This window comes from Bos javanicus, chromosome 20 (assembly GCF_032452875.1).
Source record: "Bos javanicus breed banteng chromosome 20, ARS-OSU_banteng_1.0, whole genome shotgun sequence".
NCBI classification, from domain to species: domain Eukaryota; kingdom Metazoa; phylum Chordata; class Mammalia; order Artiodactyla; family Bovidae; genus Bos; species Bos javanicus.
In genome coordinates, this window is record NC_083887.1 from 3,135,256 (window position 1) to 3,159,209 (window position 23,954).

Here is a 23,954-nt window from a genome sequence, read left to right on the forward strand (position 1 = left end):
TGCGAGGCACTTGTGTGTGATAAGAACATCTACGTTCTGAGGTTGGGAAGGACATGAGTGATGCCTCTGAGGAAGCAGAGGGGCTAAGAAGAGATGCTCTCAGAAGGGACCTGGTTAAGAGAGTCAAACTGCTTAGTATGCAAAGAATAGCAAATCTCAGCCTAGAGGCCAGAAGAGGGCCTGGAGTGGTCGCTGACCAGAGTCCTGCTGGCTCCTCCCGGGCCTGTATAGCCTGCCCGGGCTGGGCTGCAGTGAAACCTTGGGGACGCTAGGTGGCAGCCGTGCGTTTCCAAAGGTGGCTCGCCCATCAGAGAGCCCAGCTCCGAACCAACCCCGGAGCCCTGGAAGGGGGTGGGTGGGGGGCGTAAGAGAAACCCTCAGTGCCCCCTCCCTTTCAACGGCAGGGACGGAGATTAGAAGGGAGTTCACTCAGGATGGCCAGCCTTCCCAGAGGGATCTGGGACACGCCACGATCCTCTGTGGACTCACAGGGTGGGTAAAAGAGACCCCCCCTTACGTGGAGCCACCCCGAGGGTTGGGCCTGACCCGCCCTCTCCCTGCTCCCCACTCAGGCGCTGGTGGGTTTGAGTGCGAGGACGAATGTGGGTGAGGAAGGACATTCTGCACCTAACTGAGTTCTGGGGGACCGCAGCCCTGGCAGTTCTGGCAGCCTTTGCGCCGTGGCGCGGGTCATTGCGCCCAGACGCGGAATTTCGACGGCTCCCAGCGCTCATCAGCTCCAGCCTCGCGGGCTCTGCCCCTTCGGAGCTGCTGGTGCCGTCGCCGAGAGTCTGAGCGCCTCCCTCCAAGCCGGAGCGCCAGGAGAAGAGGAGGCGGCAGTGGAGAGGCCGCGGCAGGCCCGCAAGCCGGCAGGGCCGCCTTTGATGTGGGCGCGGCGCACCCAGGCGAGCTGAGCGCCCGTCCGGCCGCGCCCCGAGGGGGGAGCCCCTGGGCCCCGCATCCTCATTGTGCCGGCTCGGGCCCGGGCCCGCCCCCGGCCCCCCGCCCCCTCGCCGCCCGCGCGTAGAAAACGCCCCGGCCGCCGCCAGTGGTGGGAGGCGGCGATGCGCACGGCCGGAGAGACGCGGAGGAGGAGACATGAGCCGGCAGGCGCCCAGACGGAGCGGCCGTGACGCGTTCGTGCTGCCGCCGCGCGCCCCGGCCCCGGAGCGCTGACCCCTGGCCCCGCGCAGCCCCACGCCCCGCCTGGAGAGTGCGCCCCAGCTTCCAGACCCTCCGCGCATGCTGCCCCCGGAGTGAGTCGGGCAGCCAGCCTCCCGCGGACGCCCGGACGGCCGGCCGGCCGGCAGAGAGCCAGGTTCCTCGCACCGGCGGGTGCCTCCTGCCCAGCGGCGGCCGCCTCGCAGCCCCCGCGCCAGCCCGGAGGGCGCAGCGCTCGGGAGGAGCCGCGCGGGGCGCTGATGCCGCAGGGCGCGCCGCGGAGCGCCCCGGAGCAGCAGAGTCTGCAGCAGCAGCAGCCGGCGAGGAGGGAGCAGCAGCAGCGGCGGCGGCGGCGGCGGCGGCGGCGGAGGCGCCCGGTCCCGGCCGCGCGAAGGGGACATGTGCAGGCTGGGCTAGGAGCCGCCGCCTCCCCCCCCGCCCAGCGATGTATTCAGCGCCCTCCGCCTGCACTTGCCTGTAAGCGCCCGCGCTCGGGGCTGCCCACCCTGACCGGACGTCTGTCCGTGTGCCTGTGGCTCTGCCCGCCCCGCCGTTCTTTTGACTTTGCGGCTGCGTATCTGTCTGTCTGTGCGCGCGTTTCCCTCCCTCCAGTCCCAATGACCTCCTCTCCCTCTCTCTCCCCCGCAGGTGTTTACACTTCCTGCTGCTGTGCTTCCAGGTACAGGTACGTGGGCTCCTGACTCTGACCTTCCCTCTGCACCCACCTGCCCCTGCCTCTCGGTACGCGTCGGTCCCCTTCCCCCGGGCCGCGCCCCCTCCCTGGGCCCCACCCCTCCTGGGCGTGGAACGGTGCACCTGTTCCCAGGGCCCCGAAGGGCGGCTCCGCGTGCGCCCAGCGCGGGCGGGGAACCGGCCAAGGGCAAGGGGTTCTGTTGCTGGACTCAGGCTGGCGCGGACCCAGTCCGCTTCGGCTGGGAGGAGACCCTCGTAGCCGGAGGGCTTAGTCGCCACAGTGTGCCGGGCTCCGAGCCCCTCGGCCCCGGTGAGGAGTTAGGACGGAGGGATTTTCTCTGCCAACCGTCCCTTCACCATCTCCGCTCGCTCTTCCAAACAAAAAGGCTCCTTTCAACCGAGTAGATTCCGAGTCCAGGGAGAAGGCTTCAGTTGTAAATTACTCTGTGGTTTCAGAGGCGTTTGCAGCATTGAGAGAGAGAGAGATGTGGAGCTAGGAGGGGAGACGGGGGAGAGGGCGCAGAGCGGGGCACCTGAGCCGAGGGACCCTTGCCTGCTAGGCGGCTCCGGAACGGGCCGCGCTTCGCACACCCTCGCCCAAGGTGGTGCAGCCCTCGGCTGCTTCCTCGCCTCGCTCCCCGCTCGCTCACTCTCCTGAATCAGAAGAGGGCTTGGCGCTCAGCCTGGAAAGCACTTGCTAAAATCTGATCTGTTACTTCAGCAGCTTTCAGACTCGGGAAGGTCTTGGCACGCAGACAGTTGGAACGCTGGTGCTTCCAAAGCCGTGGAAATGAAGGAAGAGGGTTGGGGTGGGGGGGCGGTGGCGGGAGGGAAAGAGAAGAGGGACTGAAGGAGCCGACTTCAGCCGATTAGAACCAGACCAGGCTGCTTTAGCTTGGGGTGGGGGGTGCGCAGAGGAAAAGGGACTAGGAAGTGCCAGCTGCCCTAGCCCCCCACCCACCTGAGCTCTGAGGGAGGGGCCCTCGAAGGAGCTGGCCTGGGGCCAGAAGAGACTGTCTGCCCCTGTCCCCTCTGGCCTGAAGGCAGGTGTCCTCCTAGGGCTAGAGAGTATGCTTAGGCCATGGTTTTCTGGATTCTTGAGGTGCCCTGGGGAAGCCCCGAGCAGGGAAAACGGTGGTTCTTCCAGGTGTGGGTGTTTTGTGCCGTTGGGCCAGCGGTCTCTTGCAGAGGGTGGTGGCTGTAGCTGTAGTGGCTGTGGTGAAGGGTCTGCTTGTCTCCCTCCCCCCCAGGAGAGAGTTGTTACCATCAAGATGGACTTTGAGCTGCGGGCAGCTAGTTGGGACTGCAGGCAGGAAGCATGGATGGACAGACTGATGGGTTCTTTCCTTCTGTTGGCCAGGCTGGGGTCCCCGGTGACTCTTTGAATCAATACAACTGGAGTCAGTAACTTAAGACTGGCTGTTTGCCAAGCAGATGTGACCCTATGTGGTGGCGGGGGCGGGGTGGGGAATAGCTGGTGTCAGAGAGAGAGGCCAGCGCCTGGCATGGCCTGCCTGGTTTGCAGCTGAGTCCCCAGGCAGAGGGCAAGCCCCAGGGTCACTACAGGGAACTGCTTGTCCGACCTGGGTGAGAGCCCTTCCCCAGTGTCCTGAGCCTGGGGGCGGGGACAATGAAATGGGCATGAAGTAGAGAGAGATGGTTTCAGACCTTGTTGCCCAAGCCTCTTGTCTGCTGCCTCTTGGTCCTTGAAGCGGGGTCCAGGAGGGGATGCTCTGTGGTCTTTGTGTTTGCTGGGAGAATGTAAGGGAGGGAAGCTGCACTCTGCATCCCGCCTTCACGTCCTGGCTAGAGCTAGAGCCAGCCTTTGCGGGGAAGAAGCTGGGGTGGCCCGTCTGGGTTAAGTCTTCAAGCAGGTGAGGGAGCCTTCCTCCTCTCCCCTCCCCTCACTGCCCTACCTCTCCCCTTTGCAGTCTTTCCCTTTCTAAACTGCCTTAGGTCTGACTAATGTTTTTAACTCGTGGTCCATGTACCCTTGGGATGTCTAAGGATGGGATTATGGGGAAGGGGTTTGAAACAGTGTTCAAAATGGTGCCCAAATATGCAGTGTCTGAGAGAGTGTTCTCAGTTCCCCATGGATTTTGGAAAGCACCCATGATGGCTGAAAGATAAAGCAACACTACCCTAGGGAGTTACAGACAAGGTTGGCAGGTGCAAATCCTCCTGTATGCTCTAGGGCCAAGATGGAGTGGTCTTAGAGGTGAAGTTGAGGGTGGGTCCCCCACAGGAGCCTGCAGGAGTCTGGAGGCTGCTCCCCGCTGCAGTGTTGGCCACCACCAAGAGAGCAGCTATTTCCTGGACAGTGGGCATTTGGAGGGTGGTTGTGAGTGTACCCTTGGTGAGCAGGACCCAGTGAGGCTCCCCGCATGGTGGGAAGGCTCAGGAATCTGCCACCCTGTGGATGGGCCTGAACCCCAGCTCCATCTTTCCCTATACATGGACCTTTGTGAGACTTAGTTTTATCATGGGGGGCCCTGAGGATGAGATGGCCTATGATAAGGCGTGGAAGAGGTTTTGCAAATTCTCATCACCCAGGAGGGCACGTGGCTCTGTCGGAAACTCTATATACTTAACGCCCTTCCCTCCCAGCCCTAGTGTTTTGGAGAACTGGTCCTTTATTAGCAATGGAGTTTCTGGGCTCCTGCCTCTTCCCATCTATTAGCCACCAAGCCCCCAGCGGGCCCCCTGCCCCCAGCCACATTTCCGTGAGCACAGTCAATGCCAGACACTGCCCCCACCCTGCGACGTGGTGAGCCCCACCCTCCCCCACCGGCAACCCCCAGGAGCTAGAAGCTGGGAATTTAATAAAATCCTTTCTCCACACGACTTGGGACACCATGGATAGCTCAAATCGGAAGAATTTTAAAAATTTCCAAGGGGAGCAAGCGGCGTGACCAGTAAATTGCTTTTCTGCACTTGGCTGAGCGCTGACAATGACACCGGGCTGGGCCTTTCACGCAGCTCGGCTGGCACCTGCCTGACATTGTTCCTGCCGCTGGGCTCCGCTAGGTCCTGGCCTTCCCCAGACAGGCCGTGAGGCCGGAGCCCCCGGTCCCGCCTCCCACAGCGCTGCTTCCTCCCTCACCACGCTCGTTCAAGTCTGGAAGTGTCCTTCCAGGCCTTGGCCTGACCACCCCTACACCTGGCCCCCTCAGTGCGGTTTAGAAGCTTTCTTCCAGTTCACTAGGATGGCGAAGCCAGAGACAGAGTTCTCTGGAACCTCGAAAGAATGGAAAGCAGTCCTGTTGGGTTGCACTTTCAATTTCTCAAGAAGCAGCCTCATGCATCCGTTCGTCTGACCAGTCAGGTGTCCCTTCCTCACATGTTGGCCGCAAGCCTGGTTCTTGCTGGCTTCAGCAAGACCAGTCGCTTCCTGGCCTCATGGAGCCCCTGGTCTAGAGAGGGAGTGTACCAGATTCATAGGAGCTCCTTCAGCGCCCTCCTTTCTAGGATGTGAAGTGCTGAGAGTCAGGGAGTGGCCTCCTGGCTGACAGAGGGGGAAACCAAGGCGGGGGAGAAATGACCTGCCTTTGTTGAGCAAGTTTTGCTTATAAGAATTTCCAAGTGGCCCTTGCATCAGGAAGTTTGTTTCATTCTTGCTACCATGTGACAAGGGAGACCGAAGTAGGTGAGAATGATATTCCCATCTCCCAGATGGAGAAACTGAGGCCCAGAGTGGGGAAGCAGTTTGTTCAAGGCCATGGCTAAACTTCAGCTCTCTGAAATCAGGATCTCATATTCTTCCCAGCATACCAGGCAGACTTTTCGAGAAATACTGAAAGAATGCTGATGGGGACACTGAGTCTCCAAAGACATGCTAGGGGTCCTTAATGAGAGATCTGGTGATGGGTTGGATCTCCACGATAGGATCCCTGTAGTTGGGATCAGAGCTGGTGGGGGCCTGGGGGCTGTCTGTGGTTGAGGGCATCTGATCTGGTGTCTTCAGGCCCTGTTTGTCCTGGAATGTTCTGGTCTGAAAGGGTTTCCAAGATAGAGGTGGGAGTTTTGTAGGGGGCACAGGGCTGGTGGGTTCAGCCCTTTCCCCACATGGAAGGGGAGAGGGGCACCCTGCCAGCCTTCCTGCAGCCCAGGAGTGTCACCTGCTCTGAGGCAAGGAGGTGGATTTTTAAAATTTCCTGTGGTTGGCACCGCCAGGGTCCAGCAAGCTCTGGGTAGCATGTCAGGGCCACAGCATTGCCTCTTCCCTGCCCTGGAGACTGTGAGGGCACAGTGGGGCCCCAGAAGGAGGTGGGAGGGGACAGGGAGGAGACTTTCTGCCCTCAGCTGGCCCTGATCAGAGATGTTCTTGGTGTGGGAAAGCAGGGTGCAGGCACGTCAGGCTGACACCTGACTGGGAGCTACGGACTCGTTATGTGAAGGACGGTTTCTCACAGCACCTAGGCTGTGCCTCACAGGCAGCCTGAGATTAGGAATTCTCAGATGAAGGGAGTGAGGCTCAGGGGCATGAAGTAACCTGCCCTCGGTTGCATGGCAGGAGAGTGAGGCAGAGTGGGATTCACCTCTGGCTTGGCCACTCTAGGACCCAGGCTTATGAAACAGCACTTCAGAGGCTCCGAGTCTGCCAGGTTCAGGGGGTCGCTCTGCCTTGTCTTTGCTGTGTGCTCTTGGGCAAGTTACTTAACCTCTCTGGGTCTCAGCTTTTGCGTGGATAAAATGGGAAGGAAACAACCAGTAAAACAGTCCCTCCTCCCTAAGGATGTGGAGCAGGGGGTAGTGCAGAGCCCAGGGCTCTGAAATCTTACCTGCATTTCACAACTTTGCTCTGGAGGACTCCCTCCACCACCCTGTGAGTGGCGTAAGCTCCACTTGCCCACGTCACTCTAGCTCCTGGTGACTGGGGAGAAGGAAGGGGTTGATTGTTTTCTTTCTGAGGGCAGGAGTTGTCTGATGGACATCTGTGTGCTCCCTATCTTGTGCTGGGTTGCGCTTGCCCCTCACTCACAGGAACCCGTGGCCAAGCACTTAGAGGAGGGTAATGCCACAGGCCCTGCCAGTGAGGCTGAGGAGAGCCACCGGGCCTCAGGCAGGGCCGGCGCCTGCTGTTGGCTCCTTGGGTCTGAGCACTGGGATTTGTTCGGGAACATCGAAGGGTAAGCGGGCACTCAGGCTTTAGGCAGACTTGCTGATTGTGGCTGGGAGGTGACTGGCTTTTGTTTGCTCTGACATCCAAATGGCATAAGGCCTCAAGTCCATTTAAAATACTGCTTTGCTGAGGATGGGACCAGAGAAAAGCCCCCCATGGGCCACAGAGCAGAAACGTGCTGAGGATGCTTGGATTGCAGTCCTGGCTCCGTCCCTGGCTCACTGGCGGACCTCCCTCACTGTGCCTCAGTTTATCCACCTGGGTGTCAGTGAACTGAGCTAGGCAGCTTCTGTGAAGCTTGAATATGTGGGCCTTGACATAGGAGAAGTCTTGGTTTGAATCCTATCTGTGCTGCTGAGCAGCTCTTTGGCGAATTTCTTAGCCTTCCACCCTTGGCACTCAGTTTTCCCCATCTGTGTAATGGAGCCATGGAAGGTACCTGCTTCCTAAGGGTCATGGTGAGGAGGACTAACTAGGACAGTGCACACAGAGCAGCTACACTCAGTAAATAACTGAGTCATTGTAATTGTTCCATGGATTATATGCTCTGTGTGTGCTGACATGCTGCACAGTGCTGGAGAAAGCCAGAAGGACCTGCTCCTTGCATCGGTGATATCAGGCCCCCTCTTGTTTAGGTCTGAATTGAATCCTCATTGCATCACTCACTGGAGGCTCTTATCTCCTCATCAGTTGAGAAATAGGAATAGTAATACCACTCCTTGGGAATAGTCATTGAAGCCATATCATGAACCTGGTATGCAGTGGGCATTCAATTATGGTGCTTCTCATTAGCAATCATGGCTGACCCTGGACTGGGTTTTGAGCAGGATGAAGAAGATATCTAAGGCTTCGGCATTTTTCCTGAATGTTCTCTGTGAAGAGACGGCAGGTGCCTTGGGCAGAGTGGCTTTTTACCACTCTCGCCGTCCCACCTCTGCCCCAGAACCCCTTTGCGCTTTGTCCCTGCTCTATGACCAGTGCATTCTCTGCTGGGGCTCACAGGGATGAATAGGAGCTCAGGCTCTGGACTCAACCTACCTGGGTCACACCCCACCTTGGCCACTTGGAAGTTGCATGATTGAGGGAATTCTTGGCTTCTTTGTGGCTCAGCTTTAATATGAGCATCAGGGTGGGAGTCTCCCTGGGGTTGCTGTCGGGTGCATTGTGGTCCCCTGGGGGAAGCTCTTGCTGCAGCACCCGGCTCGTTGCCAGCGCTCAGTGACTGTGAGCTGCAGTGACGCGTTTGACTCTGGTGTGCCCCAAGTCCTGCCTGTCTGCCAGCCCCTGGTTCCTGAAGGCAGAGGAGGCCTGGCACAGACCGACCATGTGGCACTAAGTCAGGTCAGCGAGTAGAGGGCTGTGGGGAGCAGCTTCCCTGAGGGCCGGGCACCTGGATTGAACCCCTCAACCCTGTACCAGCTGGGGGCCACAGGGTATTCAGGACCTGTCCCAACACTCAGGGACTTGAGCGAAATCTGTGCAGAGGGTGTTCTGATGAAGGGCCTTGAAACTAGACTCAGGGTAAAGGGATAATCTGGCCAGGGAAGGAATTCCATTTGAATCTTGAAAAAAGAACAAGCTGGGTGAAGAGTCTGAGCCTGCCTGTGTGTGTGTGTGTGTGTGTGTGTGTGTGTATGTGCATCCGTGTACGCACAGAACAGCCTTTGCAGGAACGTGGAGCATTTCTGCAAGGGGCAGGGAACAGCCTGCTGTGCTCAGGGGACTCCACACTGGTTGGAGTGGCTGGTGCATCAAGTTCAGGAATGGGGCTGATGGAAAAGGCCATGATGGGCCTTGAATGCCGGAATAAAGGGCTTACTTATTACCTCTTTGACATGCAGGACCATTCTCCCCACCCAAGGGCTTCCAGGAAAAGGGACTGGAAGGAACGAGAAAGGGAGGAAAGAAGAGAGCGTGGGTCCGTAGGAGTCCTGCGCCCTCCCACAAGCTGGCTCCAGGGTTGACCGGCTGTGGCACCCATATTGACGATCTGTACAGAGAGGCTGATGTATGGGGAGGAGGCGCCCCCGGTCAGCGCCTTGGGTGGCAGCACCCCCTCCCGTGGTGATGCTCAGCCCTGCCAATCAATACATTGACAACCCCGGGAGCTTAATGGACAGGCTGGGGGTGGGGAAGTACCCTTTGGAGGGTCACTCTGTCCTGACTGGGATGGATGTGGTGAGTGTGACGGCAGAGAGGGAGGAGCCCAGAGCTGCAGGGTGGGTGGGGCCTGGGTCTGAGTGAGCCACGCTGAGCTTCAGGGGTGGCCCGGCCTTTCTCCTCCGCTTCCTGTCCAGGGGTGGCCACCGGGGAACCTGATGGGCTCTGAAGCAGAGACAGGACCTGGTCTTGGTGCGTCCGTGTTAGTCCACCTTGGGCAGATCCCTCGGCCTCTCTGTGTCTCCCTGCATCATGGGGATGGTGATCACGCTAACCTGCTCAGGTCCTGTGAGCAGTGAGGAAGCGGGACCTGCAAAGTGCTTAGCTCAGGCCCTGGCCCTGGGCACGTGCCCACTAGGTGGGTGCCAGCATTTGCTTCGCTCTCAAGGACAACAATAATCCACAGAGCTCTATGACTGGCATCAGATCCTGGGCAGGAGGCCTGGCTTGCTCTCGAGGAAGAGTTTGGGAGCTGCCTTTCAGCTTGGAGAGGGTGCTGACTCTACCAGGGACCACTCCTGGAGGGGAGTGCAGGGCTTGGGGTATAATCCAGAATTTGGAGAAGCTCTGAAAGCCCTCAGCACGGCCGGCCCGACGCTGCTCCTAGAGCAGGAGGCAGGCGGTGGTGGAATGTGGCCGGAAGTCTGGGGGCTGCCTCTCCTGGGACCGGGGAGACCCTCCCTTTCTGGGCAGGCTGCCTGGAGACAGGGGCATGGGTTTTGTGAGGCCTCAGGAATGGGGACCTGGGCGGGAGGGGGCAGTCTGAGCCCATCCTCCTCTCTTAGGTAGGATGGGGAGCTCAAGGCCTTCGGTGCTTTCATGTTTAATCCTCCACCTCAGTCCCTGCCCCACTGGCTTGTGGCAAGAGTCAACTGCTTTCCTGAATGGGGGAGAGGTGGGTGACAGAGAGAAGGGAAAAGCAGAGAGAAGCAGGCCAGGCTGAAGAGGAGGGGAGCGTGCATCCTAAGCTGAGCTGGATCCAAATCTTGATCCTTTTTTGCACCAATTCTGTGCAATGTAACCTATCTGAGCCTCAGTTTCCTAATCTGGGAAATGGGGATAATGATCATACCAACTCATAGGGCTGCTCTGGGGACAACATGAGATAATTTACTTAAAGTTGTTCTTAGCACAGAGGACATGCTCCATAAGTTGTGGCTGTTTAGACAAAAGAAAAAGAAAAAAGGTACCTAATGATTACTGGTGTTTTTCTGAGATAAATAATTATAAGCAGTCTCATTCTGCTGATGAGAAAACTGAGGGTTAAAGAAATGGAATAAGTTGGTGATTTGCGATGGAGCCAGGTCACACTTGAGGTCAGTGAGTGTTAGTTTCCTTGGTAAACGTGTATGGTGTGGGTGTCCAGATGTCACATGTGTATATAGGAGACGTGGCCGATATGGGTGGGAAGTGGGCCCAGGAAAAAACAGGACATTCCTGCAAACATGCCTTCAGAGCCGTGAGGGATTGGGGAGATGGAAACCCGGAAGCTGGCCTGGCGTGGGGGGCTCACGCCAACATCTGTTCACGCATGTTACTTTCCCTCCAAGGTGCCTAAGGGAGGAGGCTTGGAAGGTGGGTGGGGGCTGGATGGTGAAGGACTACGTGTGGGTGCTGTGCTATGGGTAGGGGGGAGCCAGGTGGATTCTGGAATAGGGGAGCTGCCCACCGTGAGACTGCAGGCACAGACAGCAAGCTCTGTTCCACCAAGCACCACCGTGTCCATGCCAGGTTCTGGGGCACAGCTGCGGGGGGACAATTGAACCCATTTGGCCATTGCTGCCCCATGCAGTTCTTGGGTCTGGGCGTGAGTATTCCCATCACAGCCCAAGCCCTCAGGTGAGGGAGGGGGCCCCCAGGAGGCAATCGTGGTCTCGGTCAGGCTTCAGGGGGACCCCCACCGCAGGCTCCCCTGTTGTGGGAAAAGCCGCCTTGACCCAGAAGGCAGGTATGTGGTGGGCGGGAGAAGGAGAGTCTCTTGTAAGGCACCATTCTCTGCTCCAGGAGACCCCTGCCTGTCCAGCCCTGCTCCCTCGTGAGAGCTGTGGCCTTTTGATTCCTGTCACACTGCAGCCTTTCAGCACCCCTGGCGGTTATGCACCTGGACAGGTGTTAGCCAGGCAGAGAGCAGCTCGGACTGCTCTAGGAAGGCCTGGAAGATGGGCCCCCCTTGGGCAGTGAGGCCAAGTAGCAGGAAAGGGGAGGGAGAGGACGCTCCTGAGCGATGCTGCTCTGCTGAGCTCCCAGGGAGACCCGGAGAGGTGGACAGGTGCTGGGCCCTCCTCCACAGGAGGCTGAAGAAGTGTGATGAGGTACCGTGTCTTGAGGTCTTCTTAGCAAAGAGCCTGGAACAGAGGAGAGCTTAGCAATTGATGGCTTCAAAAACCTTCTCTTGGCACTCAGCTCATCTGGTTAGTAAGTGGTGGGCTGATTTTGGCTGCCAGGACCCCCTCATCCTAGCCGCAGTTGTATGGCAAACGTTTGCCAGGTGCAAAGGTGGAGATTCAGGGGTACTCCAGGTAAACTGGACTGTGGGGACGATGAACAGTGCGTTATAGTAGTGCCCACAGGCCATAACCCAGCCTGAGGCCAGAGGAGAGGAAACCGGTACCTTCCAGAGGAGGTACCTGAGGGCAGGGGCCAGCCAGGCAGAGGGCACTGGGTGCCTTTTTTTTTTTTTAACTTTTTATTTTGTATTGTAGACCCAGGTGGCACAGCGGTAGAGAATCTGCCTGCAATGCAGGAGACACAGATTGGATCCATGGGTCGGGAAGATCCTCTGGAAAAGGAAATGGCAACCCCCTCTAGTATTCTTGCCTGGAGAATCCCATGGACAGAAGAGCCTGGTGGGCTACAGTCCATGGGATCTCGAAAGAGTCGGACACGACTGAGCGCACACGCAAGGCTTTATCCAGGGCTTTTGTTTTGTGTTGGAGTGTATCTGATGACAGCGCTGTGATAGTTTCGGGTGGACAGCAAAGGGACTCAGCCATGAAGGATCTGGCCCGTGCAAAGCCCTGCAGCCCCCAGAGGTCCCACCCAGGAAGCCCAGGGCGCTCCCCACCTTTCCAAACGGACGGACTCTGTCTCCATGTCGGAGGCCACCCGGTGACCTCCCTCGGGATTGACCTGGCCCCAGAGTGCGGTGCAAATGGTGGGAGCTGGGCAAGATGGATTGTCCCCACACCCTGGGAATGGCCCCCGCATAGCCTTGCTGACCCTGGGTCAGCCGGCCGCCTCTGCCCAGTGGGCCAGGAGGAAAATCGTTAACTGGAGGCTGCTTCCGGGCGGGACAGCGCCCCTCAGGGACCGGGGGTGAGGAGATTGGTTTGACCTCTGGTCAATAAGGTCTCCTGTGAGCAGGAGGAGATCTGGAGAAGAGGGGAGGAGGCCTGGCCCTGGGGGAGGGGACAGGGCCGGCCCACCTTGGAACGTCATTCCGCAGGCCCCTCAGGTGTGGGCCTCGGGGGCACACAAGCTCTGTCCTCCCTGAGCACCAGGGTGTCACAGGAAGTGGGTCCCAGGTATGAGAACTGGCTCTGAGTGGGCTGGCCACTGAAGGTCGTGCAAGTGAATCGTGTGCACGCGTGGTGTGCCGGCGAACAGACCCTGTGCCCCTGGGCAGTGCAGTTCAGAGCAACCAACTCATGTTTTCTGAGCCTTGGTTTCCACATGTGCTAAATGGGGTGATAAGCATTCCCGTGTCCTGGGGCTGAAGGGACGATCAAAAGCACTGACATCTTCCCATCATCTGAGCAGCTCAAGTGCCTTGTCCCTAAGGACGTGAGAGTGTGACCTTCTTGTGTCTGTGGGGTTTCACCAAGAGCCTCTTGAAGGTATCCCTGGTATCCTCCCAGTAGTTTTTTATTCTAATATCTATTTCCTGGGCTATGCTGGGTCTTAGTTGTGGCACAGGTGATCTTTGGTCTTCACTGCAGCATATGGCATCTTTAGTTACGGCTTGTGGGGTCTAGTTCCCTGAGCAGGGATCAAACTCAGGCCTCCTGTATTGGGAACGTGAGTCTCAGCCACTAGGCCACCAGGGAGGCCCCCTCAGTAATTATCTATGCCTGCTGAGCACTTGACTCTGTGCCAGGCAACTATTCATGGCAACCCATGAGGTGGGTATCGTTGGCACCTCTCAGTAACTTGCCTGGGGACCCCTAGCTCAGGAGTGGCTAGCCCTGCCTTTTGAACCTGGGTCCTGCTCCCGACGGCACTGGTGGGGCAGGCGGGGCCCAGTAAGGGGAGCTGAAAGCAGCAGTCTGGGGACCGTACAACTTGGGGCTGCCTCTGCCAAGGCCTGCTCTGTGCCCGTGTTGGCCCAGCTTCAGAGCCTCAGTGTCCTCACGTGTCATGTGGGATAGTGTTTCCACCATGAGGAGGATAGTGAAGGTTAAATGACGTGGTTCAGTTGAAGTGCCTGCGAGGCTCAGGCTGGGGTGGGAGGACGCGTACAGGTCAGCCAGGGCACAGAGACCTTGGCTTGGGCATGAGCAAGTAAGGGTGTTAGTCACTCAGTCGCGTCTGACTCTTTGCGACCCCATGGAATGTAGCCCACAGAACTCCTCTGTCCATGGAGTTCTCCAGGCAAGAATACTGGAGTGGGTAGCCATTCCCTTCTCCAGGCATCTTCCTGACTCAGCGATTGAACCCAGGTTTCCTGCATTGCAGACAAATTCTTTACCATCTGAGCCACCTGGGGAGCCTGGGCTGGGGTGTAGAGATAAGGAAAACCCAGCTCCTGCCCTGAGGAGCTCCACAGCTGAGGACACGCTCATGCAGTCCTGACTCCAAGAGCTCTTCCATGGGCTGAATGGCGTCCTGCTCACATAGGAATGGGATCCTGAAAGCCTAGCATGCCTAGAACAAACCTGGAATGCTGTCTGGACTTCAAGAATTACTCAGCTTTCTGGTTAATGGGCTGGGACAGGCATACAATTATCAGGGCACAGGGAAATCTAGTGGCGCTGGTGGTAAAAAAAACCTGCCTGCCGATGCAGATGTAAGAGAATGTGAGCTTGATCCCTGGGTTGGGAAAATCCCTGGAGAAGGGCATGGCAACCCATTCCAGTATTCTTGCCCGGAGAATCCCGTGGACAGGGGAGCCTGATGGGCTACAGTTCATAGGGTCACAAAGAGTCGGACATGGCTGAAGTCACTTAGCACGCACGCACGGAAACCTCATTCAATGTTACGTGGGATGACAGGACCCCAGATCTTTTCAGTGTTAACTTGTTCATTCATTCATTCATTTGACAAATGTTTGAGTTTCTACTGTGCTGAGTGCTGGGGATATGGCAGCAAACAAGTCAGGGAGACAGATAAAAACCAGAGAAGTAGATGTCATGTCAGGTTGATGAATAGAAAGAAAAACGAAGCATGGTAGAAAGATGAAGAGCGGCTAAAGTGGGGGCTGCCCCAGAAGCAGTCACGGAAGTCCTGTCTCAGGCTGTGACATTTGAGCAGAGACTCCAGTGAATTAGAGGAACCAGAGGACAAAAATCTGGGCGAGAGCAGTGAAGCAGAGGGAAGAGCAAGTGCAAAGGCTCTGAGGCACCTGTTGGGTTTTCTGTGTGGAATGCTCAGAGGCAAACTCAGGCAGCCAGTGTAACTGGGGGGATGATGGAGGTGGAAAAGTGGTCAGGGGCTCATCTTGCAGGGCCTTGAGGCCACGATGGGGACCTTTATAAAAATGTGATGGGAAGGGACTTCCCTGGCAGCCCAGTGGTTAAGGCTTTGCCTTCCAAGGCAGAGGGTGAGCGTTCCATCCCTAGTTAGGGAGCTAAGATCCTCTATGCCTCATAGCCAAAAAAATAAAAACATAAAACAGAAGCAATATTATAACAAATTCAATGAAAGGCTTTTAAAAAATAGTCCAAAAAAAAAATCTAAGCTTGATGGGAAGCCCTGGAGAGTTTAGGAGAGGATTACACAAGGTGATTGGATTTGCTGGGAGATGGACTTCAGGTGGGAGAGAGTGGAAGCAGAAAGCTGGTGAGGAGGTGGGTGCAAGTTGTTCAGGTCTCACCTGGACCACGTTCAGGAAAGGAAGACGGGAGAGACACTGTTGGCTTAGCCAGAGGTGGATTCCTGGAGAGTGTGGTCAGACGTGAACTAAACTTCTAGTTGTTGTTTAGTTGCTAAATCATGTCTGACTGTTTGCAACCCACTGGGCTCCTCTGTCTATCGTATTTCTCAGGCAAGAATTCTGGAGTGGGTGGCCATTTTCTCTTCCAGGAGATCTTCCCGACCCAGGGATCGAATGCATGTCTCCTGCATTGGCAGGAGCATTCTTTACCACTGAGCCACCAGGGAAGCCTATAAAAGTGGATGGATTTTTTTATGTGTGTGTGTATGCATAGGTTATCTCTGCAAAGTATTAGTCGTTCAGTCTTGTCTGACTCTGTGACCCCATGGTCTGTCCATGGAATTCTCCAGGCAAGACTTCTGGAGTGGGTTGCCATTTGCTTCTCCTGGGGATCTTCCCGACCCAAGGATCAAACTGGGGTCTCCTGCATTGCAGGCAGATTCTTTATCATCTGAGCTAACAGGGAAGCCCTAAACTTCTAGGGTACAGGGAATTTGATGGGAGATGCTAAGCAAAAGCTTCTCTACGGGGGGTTTGGGGTGTGGGCAAATGCTTGGTGGTAGGGCCGAGCATAAGGACCATTACAGTATGAAGAGGAGAACCCCTCCCACATCAGCTCCTGGGGGGAGAAGTGGCAGTGGGGTGTAGCTCATTCATTCCCGGGAAGCAACTTGCCAGGTCTCTCTCCTTTCCCACTCAGGACCTAAACAGCAATGACATGCCCCTAATCCCTGTCCCATCTCTGTGGTCATTTTGGTACTTTTCTTCCCGTTGGCTCACTTTACCCTCACGGCCATCCTGGGTTGCAGTCAGGATGGGGGCTCTGCTCCACTCTTTTACTGGGGAGATATCTGAGGCAGAACAAACTGTGTTCTCAAGGTCACATGGGCAACTCTGGTCAATATTTCTTACTTTAATTTGGGGCTGTGGCAGAAAGAAAGCAAACTTTGCTTGCTGTCAAACAAATGTGTTTTCAAATAGACCTAGACCTGATTCTTAGGTTTGCAGCTTCCTGGCTGGGCCACCTCGGACAACTTGCCTCAGCTCTCTGAGCCTCAGTTGCCCCATCTATGAAATGGGGGATAACAGGGCAACTGAGCTTCCCTGGTGGCTCAGCAATAAAGAATCCACCTGCCAACGTAGGAGTCACAGGTTTGATTTCCTGGGTCAGGAAGATCCCCTGGAGAAGGAAATGGCAACCCACTCCACTATTCCTGCCTGGGAAATCCCATGGACAGAGGAGCCTGATGGATTATAGTCCTTGGGGTCGCAAAGAGTCAGCCACGACGGAGCGACGGAGCAACGACAAACAGGGCAGTTACGAGCATGTGCTGGCGCTTGGCCCAGAGCTGCCATCACGGAGGCCCTTGCTCTCTGCTGTGAACTGGCTCCTGCAACGCAGGGGGTCTGGGCTTCCAGGGTGGCTCACTGTCACCCCTTTCCCCGCCCAGGTGCTGGCGGCCGAGGAGAACGTGGACTTCCGCATCCACGTGGAGAACCAGACGCGGGCTCGGGACGATGTGAGCCGCAAGCAGCTGCGGCTGTACCAGCTCTACAGCCGGACCAGCGGGAAGCACATCCAGGTCCTGGGCCGCAGGATCAGTGCCCGCGGCGAGGACGGGGACAAGTATGGTAAGTGTCGGCCCCTTCCTGTCCCACTGTGTGCACATCCTTCCTGCTCGCCGAGACCTCAGGTTCGAATCCCAGCGCTCCCAGATCCTGGCTGTGTGGTCCTGCCCCCAGTGCTGAGTCTTTCTGGGCCTCAGTTTTCTCATCTGTGGAACAGGGATGCAGAAGCACATCCCTGAGAGCCTTGTTGGGAGTAGTAACTGAAGACATGAGTAAAGCCTACTCTTGCTGGTCAATGCCCCATAGATATGAGCTGTCATGGGTGACTGTGGCTTGCCTGGGGCTGGCGTCTAACAGGTTGCTGCTGCTCCCCAAGTGTCATTTCACCTGTCCACGTTCAGTTGCTTGGGTGGGAGCCTCTGGGGAATGCTTTTTGGAGGTTTGTGGTGGTGATGGACATCGGCCTGGTGCGAGCGTGTGTGTGCATGCGTGCATATGTGTGTGAGAGTGTACGTATTTGCGTGGAGAGGTATGTGCGTGTGTGCTCTGTGGGCTCAAGTTTGCTCTCTTATGAAACATGGATGCTCATAACACCTGGGGCTGCCCTTGACCTGCCTTTGACCCTGGAACGACCCAGCTCCCCTGAGGTGTTCAGAAACCGTCACCTCTGCCTCTGCAGGGGGCCGGAAGGAGTGAAGCACCCCGACTCCCTTCCGTCCACAGGCCCCTAGCCCGCAGAGATCCTCAGTCGTGAGGGAGGCACCCAAGACTCCTCCCACCCGGCCCCTGAGCGAGTGCCGACCGCGTCCTCACCGCTTCCTACCTTCCCGGGCCTGGGTTCTGGAAGGTGTCCCAGGTCCCAGCCACGGGCCCGGGGGCTGTGGGCGGCCGCGCCTGCCAGCCTGGGCTGTTCTGAGACGAGGCTCTGCCTGCCCGCCGGTCCCTGCCCATTGCAGTCAAGACATGACAACAAGACAAATAATTTCTTGGATCTCTTTATCTTGGACACCATTTATTCTCCCTGTGCCCCGGGGCAGGACTGACCTCGTGGTGGGCCCGAGTCTGGCAGCTGCGCTGTCACTGGGGGCTGGGCTGGCCGGCCGAGCTGGGCCGTGCTGGGCTCCGGCTCCTCCAGGCCAGCTGCCTCCTCCCTCTCCTGCCCCATCGCTCGTTACTGCCTCGTCTCCCTTCTCTCTCTTCCCCCTGCTTCCTTTCTCGGTCTGGCTGCTTCTCCTTTCATCTGGCATCTCTGTCTCTTGAGTCCACCCCCCTCCCCCTGGCTGCTCCTGTCCATCACTCTGTCTCCCCCATCCCCACCATCTCAGGCTCTCTCCCTGCTTCCCTCCCTCTGACCAGGGTCCTCGCCCTCCTCCCCACCTCTCCCAGGCCCTCTGCTGGCCGCCTCTCTGCAGCCTCGGCTCTCTGCTCCCCCCACTCTGTGGACGCCTGGCTGTGCTGGGCAGACCCAGGTGCTGGTTTTCCCTGGGATCTGCCGTCCAGTTGCTGCCAGGGAAGGGGCAGCTGGCTGGCTGGGGCGGGAGGGAGGTGTCCTCCTGGGGAGTCCCCGGAGTTCTCTCTGGCCCCTCCAGGCTGGGAGAGTACAGGGGGGTCAGACTCTGGTCTGAGCCATCTGTCCAGGCTCTGAGATCGGGGTCCGGAGCTCGGGAGGGACAGGAGGTAGGCAATGGCCGGCCCCTCTCTCCAGAAGCCACTTGCCCTCTTGTTTCCTCCGCCTGAACCTGAGGCTCAGTGGTCTCACCAGTGTGGCCTGAGCATCTGTGGGGCTCAGCGGTCTCCCTTCTGTGCATTACAAGGGATGGACTCGCCTCGCCTCTTAAACATTCGTGTGCACCCGAATCGCTGAGAGGTCTTGTTGAAAGGCTCGTGTTGATGTGGAGGGTCTGGCCTGAACTCTGGGTGTCTGACAAGTAGCCTGGAGGTGCTGGGGGGCCACACCTGGTGCACACAGGGCCTTGCCCATCCTGGCTTCTCCTCCAGCTCCACAAAGTCTAGATTTAATGATTCTGTCAAGGAACATGTTTATCACTCCTGCAGTCTCCCAGCACCCAGGGCAGCAAGGGGCCTTGCTGGCCGCCGAGACTGCTCCATTTAAATGTCGCATTTGTAACGCAGATGAGGGGCTGGGACCCCATCTGTGAGCCCTGAGAGAGGAAGTGAGACAATGGAGCCAATTGAGGCTTCCAATCTAGATAATCAATACAAATATTATTGGGAGGGTGATTTATGTGGCCAGGTCGAGGAGGAGGATGGGGCTACATTAGCCTGTCCTGCCTGTGGGGGAGGGGTAGCCAGTGGTCCTCAGTCAGGCCAGGCGGCCCAGGATGTCACAGAACCTGCTCTCTCCTCCTCAGGGCTCCATCCAGCTGAAAGGATGGTGTCTTCTGAGACTTGCATTCATACACAGTTAGAATAGAGTCTGGGAGTTCCAGCAAACACCAATTATAAACAATCCCTATAAATGCGTGGAATCTGGGATCCCTGCAGATCCTTGGAATCTCAGATTGGAGTCTCTGAAACACTCAGAATCTCAGATTCGATGGCATCCTGAGGTGCTAGACCCCTTAGGCAGGTGCAAGACGCTGGCCTCCCTTTGCGTGGACGCCTACCCCAGAGCTCTTGGGCAGCTTTACCGCAGTGAGCAGTCTTTGGTGAAATCCTCACAGATGAGCCGGGCTTCTACACCAGGCTGTTCTGCAGGAGGGTCTCCCCATGGCTCCCTGAAACTCTCCCAGAGCACCGGAGGCCCCAAGCATGGCTGTTCCAGGAATGCGGGGCTTTCATAGCTTTGGGTTCCGCTCTGGAGGGAGAAGTATGTGGGCCGGGGGCTAGTGACATAGGTCGTGTGGTGACGCCTGGCCAGCCAGGAACTGGGCAAGCGCCGTCCTGCCCACCTAGGGTTATTGTGTCAGTCCCAACCCTTCCTGCCTTTGGTCCTGGTCACCTCAGTCAGGCCAGTCGTCAGGAGACAGGACCCCTGGGTTCTAGTGGCAGCTCTGTCACTGAGCAGCCTCCAGTGCCTGGGGCAAGCATGTCTGGCTGGCTCTGGGCTGAGTTCCTTCACCAGCCAAGCAAAGATGAGAAGGCCCTGCTGCCTCCAAGGTCGATGCCCTTAAGCTGGAACGTGGAGGCGTCAAGGCACACTAGCTGCAGGAAGCAGGACTGCTGGGTGGTGCGACCTGAGACTTCGCAGAGGAGCACCCGGGGTCAGCTGAGCCAGCCCGCAGGGAAGGGTAGGAGCCCCAGCGTTGGTTACGGTGGTGTAGGAGCCACTCTGCTTCTGTAAGGCTTGTGGTTGCCTACTTTCATGTGATAAAGGTGGCTTTTCCACCTGATTAAGAAAAAACACCTCAAACGCCCAAGTTTTCTTTTTTAAAATTTGTTTTTAATTGGAGGTTAATTGCTTTACATCACCACGAATCAGCCGTAGGCTTTGCAGGAGACCGGACTCCCAGGACAGACAGTACTCAGAGCAGCCCTGAGAAGGCCTCTGGAGGGCCTGTGAAAGCCAGGGAGGTGGTCTTCTGAGAGGGTGAGCATGTGGACTCTGGAATCGGAGGGAACTGGAATCTCAGCACCACCACTTAGGAGCTGGAGGCATTAGGTGGGAGTAAGCCTTTCTGAGCCCATTTATTCTTTTGTAAAATGGGGTTGTTGAAATGAAAGGGTATCTTCTGCTCAAAGATGTTACGATTATTTAAGCCAGAACACTCAGTATGGTTGTCTGGGGGCAGGGGGATGCCGTTGTGGGCTCGGGTGAAGGCTCCCCTCCGGGGAACGGTTCATGGGCTTCCGGAAGGGGTGCTGCCTCTCTCCCCTCAGTGGGCCCTGGCATGTCTGCTGCAGACAGAAGAGGCTCCCGCAGTGTGGCTCCAAGCAGCAGCGGGGGCTGGCGGTGCTCTGCTGGTTGTCTCAGGTGGAAGCATATTTGGACCCTTCTGTTGGGTGTGGTCCGGTCTCTCGGTTCACACCTGGGTCCCTCCCTCACTCGGGCGGCAGTACGGCCGTGAGTGAGACTGCCTGGTCTTAGCCTTCAACGAGCTCCAAAGCCCCTGCTCCTTCCTAGGGGCTGACTCTAAGAGCCGGGGCCTCTTGCTCTCTGTGTCCCTCGGGCCCTTCCCACCCACTCCCTGCATTGCAGGGTGGCAGAGGGCAGGGCATGGAGTTGGTACGCTGTGGATTGGCTCCAGCTTGGCAGGGATCAGTGCTTCCAGCTGTGTCACCGCTGCCCAGGGTCACGGGGAGTCAGCCTGCTCAGCACGGGCTCTGCCCCACTGGGCAGCCTTCCTGAGTTCCCCTACTCCCCTCCAAGAATGTGAGCTCCTTGAAAGCAGTGACCTTTCTTCCTGTCCTCGTGTCTACTACATGGCCTGGCAGAAAGCAGGCCCCCTTTAAAGGTTCCTGGATGAGTGACTAAAATAATTACGGGGCAGCACAGAGCCCAGTCAGGGGCTGACATGCGTGACTCATCTGGGAAAGCATGTGGGGTCTTGCAGGACTTTTGCCGAGTGGGTGATGGAAGTGGGCGGGGGCCCTCTGGTCCCCGTTTCCCTCCTCCTGGTACCTGCTGCAGGGCTGGGCTTGAGCGAGGAGCCAGGTCCTTTGGGCTGGCTGGTGTGGGCAAGGCAGCAGTGACCCCCTTCTCTCTGAATTTGACACCTCATAGTCCATTCTCCATACTGTGGTCCAAAATGTGAGCCTCGGTCACTCATTCAAAGGTGGTCATGTTGTTTAGAAATCCACACCCTCAGCAGGAAGGCCTGACCTGGCTCCTCCCTGACCGCAGGCTCTATCACCCCAGTCCTTGCTGGCTCCGCTCCAGCCCCAGCTTTCTGCTGCCCCTCGCATGTGCCACGCGTGTCTGCAGTTAAGGGCCTTTGCTGGGCCCTCAGCCTGGGGCTGCCCTTCTTCCAGATGTTCCCATGGCATTTGCTCCCTCACCTCGTTCATTCAGTCGTCACCTTATCAGAGAATTCCTGTCTGTGTCCTCGTGTGCCTGTGTTTCTCTTCCTAGCACTTATTGCTGCCCGTGGTTCTGCTGCGTGTGTAGTTATTCGCTCTCCGTGTCTCCTGCTCCAGTGCACACTCTGAGGCCAGGTGGCTTCTGTCTACTGTCCTCACTGTATCCCCTTGCGCAGTGAAACTGTGTTAGTCGCTCCGTCGTATCAGACTCTTTGCAACCCCATGGACTGTAGCCCGCCAGGCTCCTCTGTCCATGGGATTCTCCAGGCAAGAATACTGGAGTGGGTTGCCATTTCCTTCTCCAGGGGATCTTCCCGACCCAGGAATGGAAGCCACGTCTCCCACATTGCAGGCGGATGCTTTACCACAGAGCCACCTGGGAAGCATCCCCCTTGCACACAGCCAACCACAAACCAGTGTGCAATACATGTTTGAGCCAGTGAGTACATGGGTGACCCGTGAGCCTCCAGGAGTGTGGATGAGACCACTCCTCTGGGGCAAGCGCCTGGCACAGTGTAGGTACTTGGGGAATCGGTGGTCCCCTCATTCTCCTCTCCTGTCCTCCCTTCCAGCCAGCCTTGCATCTTGCAGCCAGGATACCATGAGCAACAGAACCAGCTTTTCTGAGAGATGTTCCCAGCTGGAAGGAGCATTAATATATCTGTCTAATACCCCTGCCCTCTGAGCTTATGTCCCACGACTTCTGTCCTCAGTGAGGAGTGGCCACCCACACCTTGGTGACTCTGCATCTCAACCAGCCACATGAGAGCTACAGCTAGGATTAAATATAGCTCCTGATCGATCCTATTGATTCTCTCCCTCTTCCTTTCTGGCAAACCCACATGGCCTGCGAGCCTCCTTGGGTGACTTTAGGAGAAGGGGAGCCATGGGCACCTTTGGAGAAAAACCATAACGTGTGTGCGTGTGTGTGTGTGTGTGTGTGTGTGTGAATAGCGATACTGAAACCTCTCCAGAGAGGAATCCTTCCTCCTGCCCCGCTTCTTTCCCTTCCCCTCCACCTGGTTCAGAGGGGAGGAAGGGGGTACTGGTTCAGTGTGACCTCCCAGCGCCTTCTGTGGCAAGGATGTTTCCTTGCCGGAGGGTGATTCCTGGAGAGGGGCCCGCGGCACCTGCCCTGGCACTGCAGCAGCCAGCGGCGGCGGGTCACCCTGTGCAGGCCCGGGGGTGCTCCTCTGCCCAGCCTCTCATCGGCTCCCGGCTCCCTGCTTGCTTTCTCAGGTCTTGGAGGTTTAACTCTGAAACCTGTGGGAGAGGGGGAAGGAAACCCAGTCTCCTGCCTGGTGTCCTCCAGTTCCGTTTTTCTGGGTCTCCTGTGTCCCTCTGTGTATGTCTCTCTGGATCTCTGTCTTTCCCTGCTGTTTCCAACCCTTCCAAACAAAAGGCTTCCAAAAGAGGTCCTGATCACCCGCAGGGAAGCCCAGCTGGGAAATCACTCTGGAATCAGTCAATCCATCCACCTACCAAAGTCACTTCTCATCTCTCTGCCGTCGCCAGCCTGCCTGGTGTCTGTCCTGCTCTGCCTGAATCAGAATTTCTCTCTCTGTGTCAGACCAGCTCTGGAGTTACTCTGCCTGTGTTCAAATCCTGGTCCTACTGAATGACTTTGGCAAGTAACCTCTGAAGCTCTGCTCAGGGCCTCAGTTTCTTCGTCAGTAAAATGGGCGTAATAGTTCCTACCTCATAAGGTTGTTGTGAGGATCTAATGAGACTTTCCATATTCAGACTCTAAGCACAGTGCCTGATGGATGGTAAATGCTCAAATAAGTATTAGCTTTTTAAAACCATCATTGTTACTCCATGCATTTCAACAAAACTGGGAGAAAAAGACAGCTTTTTTTTTTTTTTTTAATAGAAAGGGCTTTCTCTCTAGCTCCTTTATCTTCCACTTTCTCTTTTTCCTTTTCTACGTTCCTATCTGGATGCTGGAGAAGGGATTGGGCTCTTCAAGCTCCTGGCCTGTATGGGCAGGCGCTGGGCTCCTGCTCTGAGCCGAGACTGACTCTGTGGCCTCCTCTGCAGGAGAGATCCCTCAGTCGCTTGGCTCCTGGCGCATACAGACTCTCCTTCTGGTCAGAATGAGATCAGAAGCCATTTGCTGCCTCTCTGGCTGTGGCTTGAACCCAGACTTGGGTGCTCCTATGGGCCATCTCCCAGAAT

The 23,954-nt window shown here is 57.0% G+C and overlaps 1 protein-coding gene across 1 annotated transcript in view; it reads left to right on the forward strand.

Annotated features, from left to right (window-relative positions):
* Positions 1 to 1,514: 1,514 nt before the first annotated feature.
* Positions 1,515 to 23,954, forward strand: part of FGF18 (fibroblast growth factor 18) — a 35,647-nt gene continuing 13,207 nt past the window's right edge. The window contains exons 1-3 of the mRNA XM_061393201.1: positions 1,515 to 1,638; positions 1,810 to 1,846; positions 16,679 to 16,859. Of these exons, the coding sequence (XP_061249185.1) occupies positions 1,607 to 1,638; positions 1,810 to 1,846; positions 16,679 to 16,859 (250 nt within the window). The 5' untranslated portion in view covers positions 1,515 to 1,606. The remainder of the gene's footprint in view (positions 1,639 to 1,809; positions 1,847 to 16,678; positions 16,860 to 23,954) is intronic.